This window comes from Plodia interpunctella, chromosome 8 (assembly GCF_027563975.2).
Source record: "Plodia interpunctella isolate USDA-ARS_2022_Savannah chromosome 8, ilPloInte3.2, whole genome shotgun sequence".
In the NCBI taxonomy this organism is placed as follows: Eukaryota; Metazoa; Arthropoda; class Insecta; order Lepidoptera; family Pyralidae; genus Plodia; species Plodia interpunctella.
The window spans coordinates 5,397,275-5,415,002 of NC_071301.1; the positions used below are offsets into that span (position 1 = coordinate 5,397,275).

Here is a 17,728-nt window from a genome sequence, read left to right on the forward strand (position 1 = left end):
TTTTACAAATACTCCATTATATCTTGACCTAATACATACAACAATACATGTTAATATTTTTCACTTAAAAGAATTGCACAATTGCGATCATTTATTCCAATCATTGATAAATTATATGTATAATATCAAAGGTGTACCTGTATATACAAAATATTTGGATGTAAAAAACCGGTGGGCGTCGCCGTTCAAATTAAGGTCGTAAAGGTTTTCATTGTTGTGCAGGCTAGTCATGAAAACCTGTCGGCTCAGATTTACTTTTACTACTTTTTTATGTCCCTGGACTATTTTCATACTGGACTAATTTCTCATTTTTGGTTATATATTTTAATCTAGTTGAATTAGCCATTTACATTATTCGTTGAAATATATAACATAAAGTTAAAAAATACTTTAAGCTATATTATGTTTTGTCTCTTTCTGTTAATGTCAAATATTATAAAGTGTTATAGAAAAAACATATTTTAGCTTAAGTATGCTTAAACTTTTTTATGAGTAACATTTGGATATGGGATAGACTACTCTGATATGGGATAGAATACTCCGATTGTAATTTTCTATAAGTATAAATTAGAGACAATATAATCAATAACTTTATTTATTAATTCAGCTTTAAAATGTACAAAAACAAACTTACAAAACGTTATAGAGTGAGATCACGTTTTGGCACAACATTAGCTATAAACAAATTGTTTAGACCAACTTGAACTTATAAATAGACATAACTAAGAAAAATTGATTTACAGTAACGATGGTCAATTGTTTTTAAATGTTATTTGACAATCAACTTTAATCTAAACTTAATTTAAACGAAAGAAGTTACTTCTATGGCAGTACTTATTTTAAATATTTACAAATTTTATATTTAGTATTAAAACATTTTAGCACTTTGTTTCATATTACTTATTTTATGAAATGTCTTTGCAATTCTAATTGAGATTTATACGTATAAAACATCGATTACTAATGTTATTCTAAGTCAAAAACGTATTTTTACAAAAAATATTAGTTGCTACCTAACCTCAATGGAGAATTTATACAGCGAAGGAAAAATTTGGCACAAAAGTTTAATTTCTTTGGCTCGCGAGGAGGAATATAAACATCAACTACTCGCAACATTTCTCTAGTCATTAATTATAAATTCCAAAAATCAATTGTACAATTTATTTCGTACACTTTACAATAACATCTTAGTATATTTAAAGGTGATTGCGATCGAGTACACGTGAAATGAGACAAAATATTTATTTAAATTGTTTATTGTAGGACCAGAAAGATAAAAAAAATCTCGTACTTACGATCACAATCACCTCAATAAGATATGATTTATGTACATATTGTCATAGATTTTGGAAGTCTACGCTCGCTTCGATTAAACTTCCTCCGTTATGAATCAACTTATTTTTGAAATGAGAACATGCCACTATTTCCTGCCCCATTTCAAGTTCCAAACGACTATGGTATCTAAAGCCGTAGCAGGCGACGACTTTCATTTATCTATGCATATTGTCTTAACCCACATTGTCACACACATTCACTCAAGTCTGCCTACACATCGCTCGGTGGCGAGGAGGCTGAGGTTGGGCGCTAGTGTAGTTGGCTCTTAGTACTGAACCCATAGTGCAGGTAGGGGGAGCCGGCGCCGTCGCGAGCGCCGCCGGCGTTTGAGGCACTACCAGTGCCACTTGGGCATTTTAGTGCCGAACGCAGCTCCGACGCCATTTCTGAGCACAGTGACGCCTGCACATTAAAAATGTATATTGACTGTTAGGTCAATTATTTATCGAAATTGTGTCCATCGATTATATTTTAATGACATCACACGGAACGGTCCCTCAAGGCCTTTTACAAACGTCTCGTTCTGTCAATGTAAAATTTTGTAAAGTGCGATAGTGACAAAACATACTTGCTTTAAGTATACTTCATCTTTTGTAAGAATAACATTAGTATACAATTGTAGGTATCACGTACAGATATTATATATTTTGCACATCATATAGATATTATATATTATCACAGCATAAATTACTTGCGATGTGAATGCTATTTTATGTTGTGATTACGTTTAACGCCATTGCAAAATGTTTTATGGTCATTTTATGATGAGAAATAAGGTTCGGATTTCGGATGCGAGTTTTAAGTATCTCATAAAATATTACTATTAATTGTCATCAAAACTGTTTGAAAATGGAAAAGTATCAGAAGCATGAAATCAGTTTAAAATTTGGGGGCAGTGAAGTGCCCCCGCCAAGTCGAGCAAACGGCACGGCCGTATCATCCTTTTCTCGAATTCAGGGCAATTTCGAACCCCAATAACTTCGTTGTGGATAAAACAAGAATTAAATTATTGAATTACACATTCGTTTTGGAGACGAGTTTCAATCGCTTGGAGCGCCATAGACTAAACAATCTAATATAATATGTACTACTTGTAAGATACATTGTGTTTTCATGCGATGGCCAAGTCGATCTATTTATTTAAAACGTAATAGATTTTTAATATTGATACGATAATAACTTACGTAATAACTTAAGACAGAAGGTCTCTTAAGTAGGTACTAAAAAAATTAACCGACTTCGTATCTCAAAACTTTTTGCGGTAGAAAAACTGAGACTGGTTTGGTTTTTTTACTGCATGGTTTTGATGGCATTTTTATTTACAAGATTAAAACAAAGCAATTACCTCTTCCTTCTGAATGCGGCAGCCAGAAAATAAAAAACGAATTACAATGTACGTAACATTATTAAATACATACAATCAAGGCTCATAACGTGTTTTAGCTTATGTTTAATAATTCGCTGTGTATATATAATTAGTTAATAGAAAAACTTTGTTCCAAAATAATAAAACACTTAAATTCTTTTTCACTAGCAATAAAAATATTTGTGATGTTCTATGTCTAACTACAAGTTGATGTGTCAATCAATCGTACAAGGTAATTAGCTCGTAGACTGGCGTAGAACGTGCTACGAGAGGCCTATGATCGTAGCTTGGTATGTTATATACCTTTCGTAGCATTTATATTTTTTTATTTAGCTGTTAATTTCGGACTACTACTTTGGCATTATATTTTATTTGTTCAATTATAATAAATAAATACTTAAAACAATAAAATACTTCAGTGTATAGCTAACTACTAAAAATATATAAAACAAATGTTTACCTATAATTTAAAAGTAAAACTAGAACAAAATAATACAGTTTCAATTAGAAATTGTAAAAAAAAAATCTTATCAAAATTTAATGGTTCTTTTTTCACGCGGGCCCTGGGCTTCGGGTATAACATGAAAGAATGAACCAGGGTTAATACAATAGTAACGATTAGAGAGAGAGAGTTTACATACCCGCTCATCAACGGCGACCTTCCTAGACTTCCAGACGAATTCGCAAACGGCGATCACGCAGGCCACCCCCATGCCCCCCATCAGCACCACGAACACGCCGCCAACATTGGCCAAGCCCAGCTCGTTAGCCGTCGATGACGATTTTGACGTTTCGTCCTAAATTATATGTAGAAATGTATGATTCTGCTAGACCTAGACTAGACCATAGATTTAGAAAGGGCCCCGCGCGCGGGATTAGACTAGACTTATATTAAAATGTAAATAACAAAAAGAAAAAATATATTTCTTTAAAAAAAAATGGCAATCAAGAGGTTGACTACCTCTGCCAAAAAACAAACAATTTTCTTGCTAAAGAAGTAAACAGTTATTACGTGAACTGTAAATACTATTAGTGATAAAAAAACCGGGTTGCACTGCGGGAGTGCCGGCAGAAGTAAAAACTTGAATATTAACGTTGTGCATTTTTGATATCTTACGAATTTTCGATCAGGGTCACGTATCCTGACGCGAGTTTAACATTTTATACCCATCACAAAAACTGCACAACGCCGCTAAAGAAGTTTTCACTTCAAAAAAAATTACGTGAATGTATTGAAAAACATATCACTATTTTTGTATCAAAACGGGATTGTTATAACTTTTATTCATTATCAAAAAGTAATCTAAAATATTTCAAAACTTGCACTTACTCGGCACGAGCCGCCGCCGCGCTTTTCCTTCCACCATTTTGTTTTGAGAATGTGTAATTTCCCTTCTTCCTGCAGTTTTAGTACGGCCCCGCTTATTGCCGTGCGATATGGCGAATCTAAAACAGAACGATACTATTAGTTTTAAAATAAAAACCATTTGCAAAGTTCTGCGAAAGTGAATTGTTTTTGTTTTCAGCGATATTTGCTTTTGCAATGTCGCATTTTGTGGGAAATTTAGAAAAACTCGTTTAGCGGATTGGGCGCGGATTTAAGCATATCGTTATTTTTTACAACAGTAATGTGTTTTGAATATGTTGCTTAGAAATTTCATCTTGTAAGTTGTGGTGATTACATGGAATGAAACAAACATTGCGACTTTCTTGGCGATAGAATGGAGAATATTAGGATAACGATAATACATACTGGAAGAATTTTCTATACGTATAAATGAGAATACCTTTACCATGGTTTCCCATTATTAAGTTTTATATTTAGTCTGTACTTACATTAAAAAATAAATTAATACATACTGGGCGGCATAGCGATCCCGTATCCCTTGGAGTCGAGCATTCCTCCCACTTGAGTGAGATCACAGTTCCTCTCTACAACGTACTCGATGGTGGTGGACTCCATCAGGTAGGCGTACCCCCCCTTGCCCCGCATCACACGCTCCTCCCCCTCTTTGTTGCTGCTGGTGAAGACTGTGGGCCGCGCTGACTCCATGAACGACCACATCCGCTGATATGTCGAGAAGTTTGAATCCTGTTATGTGAAACTCGTGATATGATTTGCAGTTCAAATCTTTCTTCTAAGATAGCGTCAATTTTTAACTTCTGACTTGCATTAGAGATAGTCTTGACGAATGTTTTTTAAGGCAGCTACGTTTTGTCGTAGTTGTGTCATTGAGATAAGGCAATTTGTAAATCAACCGGATACCTTTTATGAAATGTAAAAAAATCTATATTAAATAAGTCATTGTCTTATATACGGTTCATTACATAGATAAATAAAAATCTATGGTTCATTATGACATAGGCAAAAATAGTACTTCAATTGTGAGAAATCGATCCACATTAGAGTTCGTAGAACAAGCTTCGTCAAGGAAAACTTTCTGAGCTTTTAATACCTATTGACTCTGCAAGAACTCTGTCGAGTCATTAAGCCTTCAATGTAATCCAAAACGGATTTGTAGATCATTAGTTCTTGTGGAGATTTTCTGTTTTTGTATTTGTTACTTACGACGACGGAAACACGGCAATGTTCATAATTTCTTTTCTTATGATTTATTTACCAGGTGCTTCAAATTATGGTAGAATTTCTAAAAATACCTTCAAAAGTATACACGTAAATGTATGATGAGAACCATCTTCTTTTTTATGTGCCTATTCATGACTGAATGTTGTCGTCAGCTCCTTAAATTTATTCAGAGCTAGACTGAATAATGGTTCAATTGTTTTGACTCCCTAAAGTTAAAACGACCTAGCTAAGTGAAGAAAAAATGGAAATCTGACCCAGAGATTGATGCTTTAAGAGAGAGAGAGAGAGAGGCCTAAATTAAAATGTCAGGCGGTATGCAATTTTTTTAATACAACAAAGTTATATCTCACCCTGAAAAAAGCTGCTGTAGATCCGCCCTTCAGTGCCCCATACTTGATCTTAGTTTGTTTAGCGAGGTCCTCGGCACTCTCAATGGGCGAGTCCATTCTTTCCACTGTTAGGAAGGCCGCTAGATTGGCAGTATACGACGATATCATAATCAGAGTGAAAAACCACCACATACCAGCCACCATTCGCGTGGATACCGCTCTGGTGAAAATAAAGATCAGAGTGAGTGCTTTGATCTAATTAAAGATTGAAGGAAAATCATAGAAAAATATTTTACTATATTTATGACATGGTATTTTCTTTTGTCTTTAAAGTTCCGAAACTCTGATAAAATATGAGGCGTATATCAAAAAGTGCTCTGAATGTCTTAGGGATATGATATTATTGGAACGAATTATACATTTAAATATTATCTATAATTTGTTGAAATCATTACATTTGGTTAATCAGTAAAACGAGATAGATTTCACAATAAATTAATTGCTAAATAAAGAGGGTACGTACTGAAATGCGAGCGAAATCGATCTCTAACTTAAACACTAAGTTAATTCCAAACTTTGATGCAGCAAGCTATGGACACTACACAAGCACTGAAGTACTGGTGCACCAACAGTACAAACACATCGTCCCATCTAGTTATTCAATTAGCAACTAAATTACCAAGTCCTTAGCCAAATATTGTGCAAAACAAAGCTAGTCAAAATTGCCGACACGTCTCTATTTAAATTGAACTCAATAACTAGCGATGCTTGAAATTCACAAAGGGCTGTGGTCGCTTTGAAACTAATTAGTAAAGGGAGTCCTTCATCCAAGGGCTGCAACTGAAGGCTACATTTCCTTATTATAGCTAAACTCGACGATAAAGTTAAGTGGATCCGATATTTGAGATCAAAGCTAACCCATTGTTCTAGGTGAGTGTATGAACGCCACATGTAGCGATGCGATACGACGCGACGTACGACCGGTGTTAAAAGTATCCCCTTTTATAGCATCTGTACAAATATATGTATGATATGTACGATAAAGGGCAGACTCGCTGTCACATTATTTTGTCACATAAGTGTGTCACAGAAGAAAGTTTTCAGTATTCTCCGCAGTCACATTCACAGTTTGAAACTGTCGCTTCGTGTCGCATCATGTCGTTTGTCAATCCCCTAGGAAAATGGGATGGATAAATATTCTGGAACAATAGCCGTCTGTTATTTGTTTTGACTTACTTCGGTGCGATATCCGAACCTTGCTGCATCAGAGAGCCGATAGTGAACCAGAGCGAGTTCAACAAGGTGAACTGATTCTCCACGAGCGGCGGGTCGTCCAGGCAGTTCCGGGGGCCATCCCACTCGTACGGACTGAACCTGCGCCCAAATACCGCCGGTCATTCACCTCATCAACTTTTTTTACACGAGCATTCCACCAGACTATTGCAAATTTATACTTCAGAAACTAAATCTCATATTAATTACATAATTCCGAACAAAAATACATCGTTCACATTAGAACGATGTGTTTTTGTTCGGAATTATGTAACGCGTCTTTCGTTCCCCAAGTTACTATCTGTTACTATCAGTAGTAACACGGGTACTGTGTATATCAAATGCTATGTCAAAGAACATAAATTTAGAATTAATTGCCATTTAAATTTTGTAACGTTCGCGAAAATACACAGCAAAGCAGATGAAAACGTAATCAGACAATAGATAGTTTGGCATATTTACGGAGACTAGATATTGTCAGCCAAGTCTGTATAATTATAACGTAATAATCTACTTCCGATACTATATAAATTCGCAACTAGCACTGGTGAAATTCGAAAACCCCTTTACAGCAGTTCTTCTTGTGGATTTCGCTGAGTTCACTATGATAACGGATTCGGAAACTTAAGTTTCTAAACCCGAGAAAAGGGGACTTAGTGATATCTTACTTGGGCAAAAAGTCACAGCTCTGTTGCATGAGGGATCCGATGGCAAACCAGAGACAATTGGCGAGAGAGAAAATATTCTCCATTTTATCACCGTCTGGGGAGTGCGACTGGTGCCATTCGTACGGAGTGAACCTATTAGACTGATTTATTAATATAAACGAACTAAATATGAGAAAAGGACTGCTGAGAAAAAACTTAATAAACGTTATTAATGTTTATGAAAAAAATAAATTATATTTTGTATACATATATAAGTAAGTACATATTTTTCGTTATTATATTCGCCGATATTTTTGCTGAACTATTTTCGTATCTAAATTACAAACAAATTATAAATATATTTTGTTTAATATAAATTGGTTTCTAGTCAAAGAAAGGAAATTTTGTCGCAAACAAAATTGCCATTTTAATATCATTGTCTTATAACATCGATGGCATATTCGAGAATAAACTACCTAGAAAATATACATCTTCTATTTACATATAGCAAGAAACATTTTATTCATATATCATTGTTCATTTCAACGAATTACTTTTGTATAATACATGTTTGACTAACCTTGCAAGGATGAAGAGTAACACAGATACTCCCAGATACGCAGTAGCCATATAGATCCATACATCCAATGATAAAGGTGACAGGAATGAGAACAGGTTCGGTGGTTGTTTTATAGGCTTTCGGTAGAGCACCGAAATACCCAGGTTCATAAATGGCATTGTGAAGTCGACCACTTGCTCCCTGTTGGCGAAATAAATTAGCCATGATTCCCCCATTGTGGTTTTCCGTGGAAATTAAAATTCTGCGCGTAAATTTTGAGCGTAATTGGATTTGTTGGCGGTAAATGTAAGTTGAAAGCGTTTAGTAAGTGAGAAAATGGAGGGAATATACTAACTGGAATTCTTTAAGAAAACAGATGTAAATGAGCCAGTAGATACTCTAAACTAGTAATTCAATAGTGAAAGACTTCAGACGTTACATATTTTTTTGTTACATTTTTATCTATGTACCATTTGTTTTATATATAGTTAGTATGAGGACTAAAATATACCTAATATATATTTCGTTCTAACCACAGAGACTCGTCTTTAGTTTTTTCATGAACCAATTAGACCTAATTGAAGTTCACATATTTTTATTAGTCCTCCGACTTAAAAAATAATTATAATTTTGATTAGTGGATCATACCTATCATAAGTAATGGTGAGGTCCGCGATAGCAACATCGGCCCGCTGCTCCAGCAACTCCCTTATCATTCCGTCCCACTCTTTAGTCTCTCGGTTGTAGGACCCGTATCGACCGTCAGGCGCTAGCTTGAATGTATAATTGAAGCCCAGAATTTTAGATATCTCGTGAATCAGATCAATGGCGTACCCTTCGAATTGTGCGTTCCCAGTCAACTTCTCACTCGCCTCCTTTCGCATACAATATGGCGCACTCTACGAAATTAACATACAAATTTCAAATAATACACTTAGCTGGAAATGAAAATGACGATTTTTGAAGACAACGTTCCATATTGAAGCTATGAATGCGGATGTCTCTCTCTCAAGCAAATTCCCACAGTGAATATATTTTTACAACACGCTTGTCTACGAAATCCCAGTTCACATACCGACGACACTCGTATATACATGTAGGATACGCTAATTTTGCGTTTGTGGGTCGCAAGAGAGCAGTAAAACGCTCCCGAGAATTAATGTAGACAGTATGATCTTGTTTATTACTTACCAAAATTGTAGTGACGATGAGCGTTTTATTTTGGAGTATTTCGACGATCTGTTTTTGGTTCTCGCCGTAGGATCTCGTGTAATTGACCCCTTCCGATGAGTTCCAAGTTCCCGCCTTTTGAAGACCGTCCCTTGTTAGTTCAATTATATCTAGAGTGAAATCGCTTCGGAATCCTTGATGGTCAAACTTTATAACTCCGGTTAAGCCTTTCATTTCAACCTGTTCATTGAAATAAACGAGTTTTGTATTAATTTGTCTGAGAATTTTGAATGAGGCTTTTGCGGTAAATATAGAAATTTCAGTTTCATTTTAAACTTCAACAACAACAATGAGTAAAATATAAGTACCCAGGGAATCCGCTCTAACCTGGTTCTGTTGTTATAAAATTAACTTTCCTCCAAGTTTCAGCACTCAAGACTATCTATCAAGGTAGAAATAGCAGTGCATTGATAGATTAGTCCAGTGTAATAAGAAAATAAATTTGTATGCAGCACTCACGATCTTCATGTAGTTGATGAGGCTGTACCCGTGAGGCCAGGTATCCTCGGCTTCGCAGGAGAGTGGTCGCACGTCGATTTGCTGAGACGTATCGAGGTCGTGCAACGCTTTCGCGAACAGGTGTACTGCGTCGTACATTAGTGCTGTTTCCGTCTGACGGTACAAATACAACGTATTTATGTCTAAGAAGGCATCGATAATATGTAATCTTCTTTATCCCTTCGTATGGTTCCTCCGATAAATTTCTTAGATATGGTTTTCTCTCCTACTTTGCTGAATTTTATTTATTTACGGGAGCATTGCATTCTTTATAATTAACTTCAAAGATGGCTTTTGGATACTCAAAATTTACTCTTCGAGTAATCGAAAATACAGTAATTTCAAATTAATTTTCCCAATTCCCAAATCCAATCTATTGATAGCCATATCACATATAGCCTAATAAGTATTCGAATAGAGAGTAAAACAATGTAGAATATTCCCTAGCTACAGTAACAAACCTAATAAAGCAAAATTTACACATGACAAGGATGTCGGAAATGTTGTCAATAGTGGAATGTTGCCATCAAAGGGAAACACTCCAGATCTGAAGGGAAAAGGAATGTCGAAACAAACGAAATTAACTCAAGAAAAAGATCCTCTTCCAATGTTTCAGTTTATATACGTTCAAAACATTCTTATTTCGTGTTAATGTAGAGATACATTGTTGAATCAATTTGATATAACTATTTATTTTTTTTAAGAACCAGTTACATATTCTTATAACTCACTAGCTGTGCCCCGGCTTCGCTCTCGTGGGAATTTCGGGTTAAAAGTACTCTGTGTTATTCCAGATTATATTCTATCCATGTACCAAATTTCATAACAATCGTTTTTAAAGATTTTGCGCGTAAAAGTAACCTATATATATATATATTTATATCCTGATAAACATTCGCATTTATAATAGAATATTCATAAACTAAACAGTAAAACCTAAATAAGTATTTTGATCATAAGTTAACCTTATTAATAAAACCCATGTCACCAAAAATAACATTGTCAAAGAACAATTTGCACTCACCTTTATAAAGGTCATATTTTCCTGCAAATAAAATGAATATTTTAATATTAACCTTTACTATGCAAACAATACTTCAGTTATCCTGTACAAATATATCTTATACATTTACCTTAGCCGAAGTGTGGCCCAACTGTAATTTTCTGCCTTTCCGGGCTTCATCGTATACCCAGTCTCTTATGACTTTTTGGACATCAGTTCGTTCGGGATCCAGTAACCTTAAAGCTGTTATGTTGGTGCCACCATATTTGAACTCCTCTAAGTCAACACTGTGAAGGTCCTGTGGAAACAATAACGTCGTTACATTATATCTACTTGATTTAACACTTTCGGGATATATTCCGCACAATACGAGTAGGAGTGTAATTGTGTGTTTAAGGAACAGTAGCGTAAGTAATAGCCGCAAACCTGTTATATTGCCCAATTAATTAAACTGTTCGTTTCGTTTACAGTGTGTGAGTGAGGTTTCATGAGGTTGTTATTGCGATGGTGTCATTACGGCAAATTATTTTCATATATTTGACAAATGTTGAAAAAACACATACACGTAATAAATCTTGATGACAAAATAACTGAGTGTCGTCTTGTGAAACAAACCGAGTGCATCCACTTTTTGTATTTTATACTACCAACCAAGCAGGCAAACAGGCATGTGATCCTACTGGACTCTTCTATGGATGCCTGCAAGACCATAGTATCACACGCGCGTTGCTAACTTTGTACCTTAGGGTCTGTTGCCAAAGTACCTTGTAATAAATTGTTGTGTTCCGATGATGTTGCGGCCTGGTAGAAAAATTAAAACAATGGGCATATTGTTATACCAGCGAGGTGATGAGATAGCTGTGGTAGTCCGACATCATGCCAATCTGCTGCGCCTGCTGAAGCACGTCGCGGATCCGGTCCGTCGCGCAGTCCAGCACTATATGCGATTCAGCTGAGTTCTTTATTTGCTTCAGCAGAGGCCTGAGATGAATAGTAATAGCTAACATAACTGTTAATGTTCCTAATTCCCAAATTAACATACAAGATAAGGAGCAAGTCGGTATATCGGAATTACAATATGACATGATATGAAAAATAGAACTAGAACAACCTGCTATAAAAATAAGATAGACACGATAATGTCATAACGTTCAATTTTTTTTTTTCATAAAGTATCGGTTGCTTATTACAACTATACAAGATCGTTTTTCGTAGGTATATATCATTCTAAATTATGGTATTATTGGTATATACGCATACAATCACCTTGTCTGAAGGGATATTGCATTAGAATATTCGATAACAAAGCGGACACACACCAGCGGCTTCGAACTAAGTCTAGAAGCTTCTCAGATTCTCAGGTAAAGAGAAGATAATGGATGTTTCACTTTGAGAACATCCCGGTTTTGGGTAAACGTACGTATTAGATAATGCATTTTGTAAACAAATACGTGTTCTATTTATAAAACACGTGTGTACACCCTGATATCTTTGAGATTGTGCAAATTCTTGAAAAGTGAATAAATAAACCATAACTTACCTGTAATCATGGGAATCCGGCAGTTGTCTCACTGCGACCGGCAGTTCTGAAGGTCCATGGGCTTTGAGCAACTCTTGTAGTCGCACTAGTCCATCGCTGTTCTCATAAACTATAGTAAAGGACTTCCATCCCCATGCCCTCACCAGGTCTACATAGGCCTAGAATAAAACTAAAGAGTAAGCCTACTACTACATCTAAATATAACTAGACAGTAGAACGGTAACAAAAATCTAGTAACATTATTTACTTAGGTCATCCTCATATTCCTTCTTGTATCAAATTGAACTTGAACTTCACTCTTCCATTTTTTTTGTGTTCATAAATCCTATGTATATTACAACCCTATATTAGGCACTTAGCAAAATGGAGCTGACATGTTCACAATCAAACAAAAATATTAGAATCAATATACATATATAGTCTTGAAATACAGAAATTTTCAGTAGAGATTCATTTGCGATATGAGAAAAATATATGTACTATATATATATTATTCAGCTTGACTTATGCCGTCTAGTTTCAAAGTAGTGACAAAAGAATAAATGAATTCGCTTTGAACCACAAAAGTCACGTACTTATGTCTCGATAAATATGACTCAAACAAACACAGCCATGGACTAAGTACTTACTTATTCAATATTTATTAAAATGCTTTACATTTACCAATTGACAGACGTGATTATTCAAATAAAATTGCCAAACAAACTATCGATTTATTAAGTTGTCGATATGTAATATCCGACTTATTCACTTTTGTGATATTTCAAGAGTGATATTTCATTCCGATTTATATACTTGTTTAAAGAAAAGCTCCGGTGAATTTTGTTATGCCGCTTTTTATTCACTTGCGCTTTGAAATCGGCGATAGACTTAGTTTAAAATATTTTATTGACGTCATATAATTGATCAATTATCATCCTAAGTTGCAATTTACAATCATCGAATTTTGAAATTGAATTTGTAACAGTGTGCTTGTTACTTACTCGACTGAGAGCCGCCGGGTGGGGATAAAGGTTGACGAGGCAGGATTCCCTTCTGGTCCTGTAGTCCCACCTGGTCTCCAAGTGGGGCAGTTCCATCGTGTCACATATGGACTGCACGTGGGCCGCAGCGGGAGCCGACTGGGGACCGAATATCGCTGCCACGCCACTCCGGAGTAAATGACACACTGGACAGGTAAACATTGTTACCTTTTTTATTTTCTTATTAATTACTTTAGATGAAAAAACGTGACAAGGCTGATAAGCTCTAGCTAAGACATTTTTTCCAAATAATAAATTTGATGATTTTTGTTTTTAAAATGTTTCTATGTCTATATGAAATAATCGTTTTGACAAATTAAATCAAATGGCTCATTCGTTTGCTCATAATTTAAGCTGTATAAAAATAATATAAAAAGACATGACAAGTATATAACATCTATGTCAGTTTATGAGGCTACTAACCTAACATTTTACCCACCAAAAATACATATTTGTAACAAAGTTAAAATCTTACTCTATTAAAAATATGCTATTAAATATTACTGTAAGATACAAACTTTTCGACGTATGTACAAATGACCGCTGGTTCATGTTCAGTAAATACAATATTTCAGTCATATAAGTATCTATGCCTAATCAATCATGTAAACCTATGTAAACTAACCTCTCTTGGATGCGTGGAAGCTGTCCTGGGGTGATATAGTCTCAACCTGTGCAAGTAACTTTGCCCTTGGTAGTACAGCCCTGTCAGCATTCACTCTCTCTACTGCGTAGCGAAACGCTACTTCTTGTTTATCGTCTTCAGGGTGGAAGAGGCCACCTGGCGCATAAATAAATATATATAAAAAATCGTTAAATGTTTGTAAAATTAAATCCATAATGTAATAGTTCGCATATGTACGGTCGGGCCGACCTCTTAGGGTTAAGTTAATCTGAAAATTAGCCCGAAATTTATCTTAATTTCCTGATTATAACAACAACAAAACAAAATAGAACAACACATTCAGTAGAAACATATATCATAATGCTATGGTACACATATTAAAACCACTACAATCCAGACCTCAAAATGAAAAATGTTTAATCTAGTTGACTATCATAATGTTATTATTTAGTCGCCTCTACTTTGGCATCTTTCCATTTTGTTTTCCAAATGCGAATTAACGTAATAATTAACTTCGCCATTAAGTCTCCATTAAATTAAATAAATTTGCAATGTATCACTGGCCTGAACGTTAAAAAGCAAATTATGAAAAATCTTACCTATTCGTATTGTATCTGGCAGGGCAGAAAGTCGTCCGAAAAACAAAATGAGAAAAATCGCTTCCGTCCCTCTCATTCTGAAACAACGGAGAAACTTTTACAATATAGAAAGTTTTGGCATTTCGGTGCAGTCATCAAGCCGTTTTGTATCATCTGACCGTACACAGGCCACTCAAGCGTAATAAAGGTAGAATTTATTGGAACTTTGCGGAAAGGAGTTCATTATGAGTGGATAAATTGATTCGGTTGATAAAAGAGAAAGGAACCGGGAACTTTAACAACAACAGAACATTCAAAATAAGATATTTTTTATAAAAAATCTATAATATACATGGCGTTTGTATTGCTATCATGTTGTGACGTGCCCTGCTCTATTTTAGTTAAAAAGCATTCCTAATAATTTATTTGCTAATAACCTATTAAATCGCGTAATTAGATAAAAAATAAAAACTCATGTCATGTTTGTTTAAATAACTAAACATTACAAAATGATACATATTTTTGGCAAATAGTATATTGGATGTGTACGTAGGTTGGTTAGTAGAACACAATACTCGAATATGCACGTACCTAACTCACATTTACTAAGGAAATAATGTAAGCATATATAGGTAGTCTCATACAGGTAGTCTAAATAAAAGTATTTTCTTAAAATAACTCGATCAATATCGCTGCGTTAGCTTACACAATAATTCAATACGAAATACCGCCTAGGTACAAATTTATCCCGACAGCCACGCTTCTTCATTTTCTCAGATTTATTCGCCGCCATTTAGCAAACCGCGTAATTAATTTCCTTTGTCGTCGTGCACCAAGTTCCATAATCTATTTCGTGAAAATTAAAGATGCAATTGTGTTTTTTTTAAACCGTTTTAATAACTTTTAGTGAATACCTTTTTATAAAGAAAATTGACGAAGCGTGTTGTGAACGAATTTTATGTTGGCGAATCTTGTTTCGTGACGTTGAGTGAAGATATGAGAAAGCGTGTTGTTCATAATCGTATGTAATTTATTTTCAATCATATACTCGTGATAGTAGTCGGACCAGGTAATAAACTTGTATAGATAATTGTTCCGTGACAGTCAATCCGAATCTAAAAAAGTGTCTCATAGTAGATGTGACGAATTTATCACATGATTTATATACTTTTATACCTACTTATATTCTCGGCAATTTTAGTATTGATTTAGGAATGAAAGTGACCAATGCTATTATACATATTTCCATCTCTTTCTCATGTCACTACCTTGAATCTGCACAATATTTCCCTTCAATGATCAATAAAACTACTTCGGTATACTATGAGTGAAACACCCTCAGGAAGGTCCCTAGAGGGACCTATTCGATCGAATAACAACAAAGTGGAACCAATTTTTTAGACATAAACTTAATAATAGAAGAGTGCTAGACGTGACTGATGACGGAGCGAAAATGGGACCAAATATATATTTTTTTCCCATAGTCGGTGTAGTCTTCTTTTTTCTTATTTGTTGATCTTAACTCTTATTATAACAGGACTTTTTTTATTTATATAGCATAATTGACAATTTTGGGTCTGAATGGCATATTAACTGTCAACTGTAACGGTCAACCTCCCGGTCATACCCAATGTTTTGACGTCAGTCAGCTTAAGATCAACATGCCCAACATTATTGCTATACAAATCAAAGTATTATATTATCATTAGATAGATCAAGGGATTAATTTGAAATAATAAAAAGCGTTGGCCCCACTTACGCGCTTTCTTATCTATGTCTAATAAAAAATATTTCAGAATATTGTCGATCGAACGGTTTGATTATAATCATAAAACTTTTCTGTTTAACTTTGCCCTATCTAGTAGAGAGTGTAGAGAGTTCATTAAAATAGATGGTATCGTTTTGTAACAATACTGGCTTAATTAATGAATGTGTATCTTCTTTTAGTGGCTTCTTTTCTAAACGAAGATCTGGCCAAATCCCGCCTAAAAGCAAGAAAATATAGTGGACTCTAACTTCACACATAACAGACTAAGGGAAATTAAAACATTTTGATACCAAGATAAGGGATTACTCACAACAATAGACCAACGATCGCTAGAAATGGAGATACACGGTCAAGAATTTAGGCCGGACACTTTATGACCGACAGAGTTAAGACAATAACTGAAGGAATAAACGTAAAAGTGTCTTCTTATGTGGAAAATTAGTTAAGGTGGTTATTTTGAACCTTACATAGTATTATTCACAATTATTTTTATTATCGTTATTTACATTTAAGTTTAGACGACGTGTAATTTTTCCATTTTCCATAAGGAAAGTAGTAGAAATACTATAATTTCCTGTTTTCATAAGTAATGGTCCGAAATGCCTTGATATCTTGAAATTGGGCCCGATATCAATTTCCTGTTTATTTGATTTGAATATTATGAATAAGTCTATATGCAATTTGTTAAATTACTTATTAAATATTACTATTTTATTAAAAATAATTAATTAATTACCTGTATGATCCGTATTTGACAACATAAATAGAAGTTAAACAATTCGACACACACTAATTAATTTATCACTAACAAAATCTACGAAACGCACACACGTACACAGAGTATAACATTTTTAAACTTCGTTGTTATTAGCTCGGCAGTATTTGTTTGTTTTTGATTCTACTTAATTTCGGACACGTGCGGCTCGATTTCGGTTAGTTGATCAAATCTGTATCGATTTGTATTCGAGTGTAAATCGAGTCATGTGCGATGTAGGCCTGTGGAGCGGCCGCCCGCGTACGGCATTGGCAAGCTGGCGACTGGGGGAAAGCGCAGAAGCCTTACCGCGCCTGCGTGCATACACCCTGCCAAGCGACACCATCCGCTGGGATGAAATACTGACACCAAAACTTAGCTCGAATTTCTTAGAAACTGTAACTAAAATCTTTTTCTATTTTGTGTTTCTTTTCCTCACTTATTTAACTTAAATGTCACAAGCAATATATTTTGTCGTCTAATTTTTACGTTATTAAATAAACGTTTACGTTATTGTATAAAAATCCTAATATTCCACATGAGAATAAACCATAACAAAAAATAATATATAAGCGTCCACAAGAAATACATAAACATCTAGCGGTTCTTTTCCTC

General features: G+C 34.8%; 1 protein-coding gene across 5 annotated transcripts; it reads right to left on the reverse strand.

The window, feature by feature from the left end:
* Positions 1–854: 854 nt before the first annotated feature.
* KaiR1D (Kainate-type ionotropic glutamate receptor subunit 1D) lies at positions 855–17,398 on the reverse strand. Of its 5 annotated transcripts, none has more exons than XM_053748903.2 (19): positions 17,096–17,398; positions 14,613–14,689; positions 14,014–14,169; positions 13,350–13,534; positions 12,367–12,524; positions 11,666–11,807; positions 10,957–11,124; positions 10,848–10,868; positions 9,785–9,937; positions 9,287–9,505; positions 8,744–8,994; positions 8,117–8,296; positions 6,854–6,991; positions 5,639–5,837; positions 4,562–4,793; positions 4,032–4,147; positions 3,343–3,498; positions 2,681–2,689; positions 855–1,737 (listed from the first exon to the last, which is right to left on the reverse strand). In XM_053748903.2, the coding sequence occupies exons 2-19, from the start codon at positions 14,686–14,688 to the stop codon at positions 1,585–1,587; spliced, it is 2,712 nt and encodes a 903-aa protein (XP_053604878.1). In that variant the 5' UTR covers position 14,689; positions 17,096–17,398; the 3' UTR covers positions 855–1,584. The 5 variants fall into 5 exon arrangements, with proteins under 5 accessions (XP_053604878.1, XP_053604879.1, XP_053604880.1 ...); XM_053748904.2 differs by lacking the exon at positions 6,854–6,991 and adding an exon at positions 7,558–7,689; XM_053748905.2 differs by lacking the exon at positions 2,681–2,689.
* Positions 17,399–17,728: the final 330 nt, after the last annotated feature.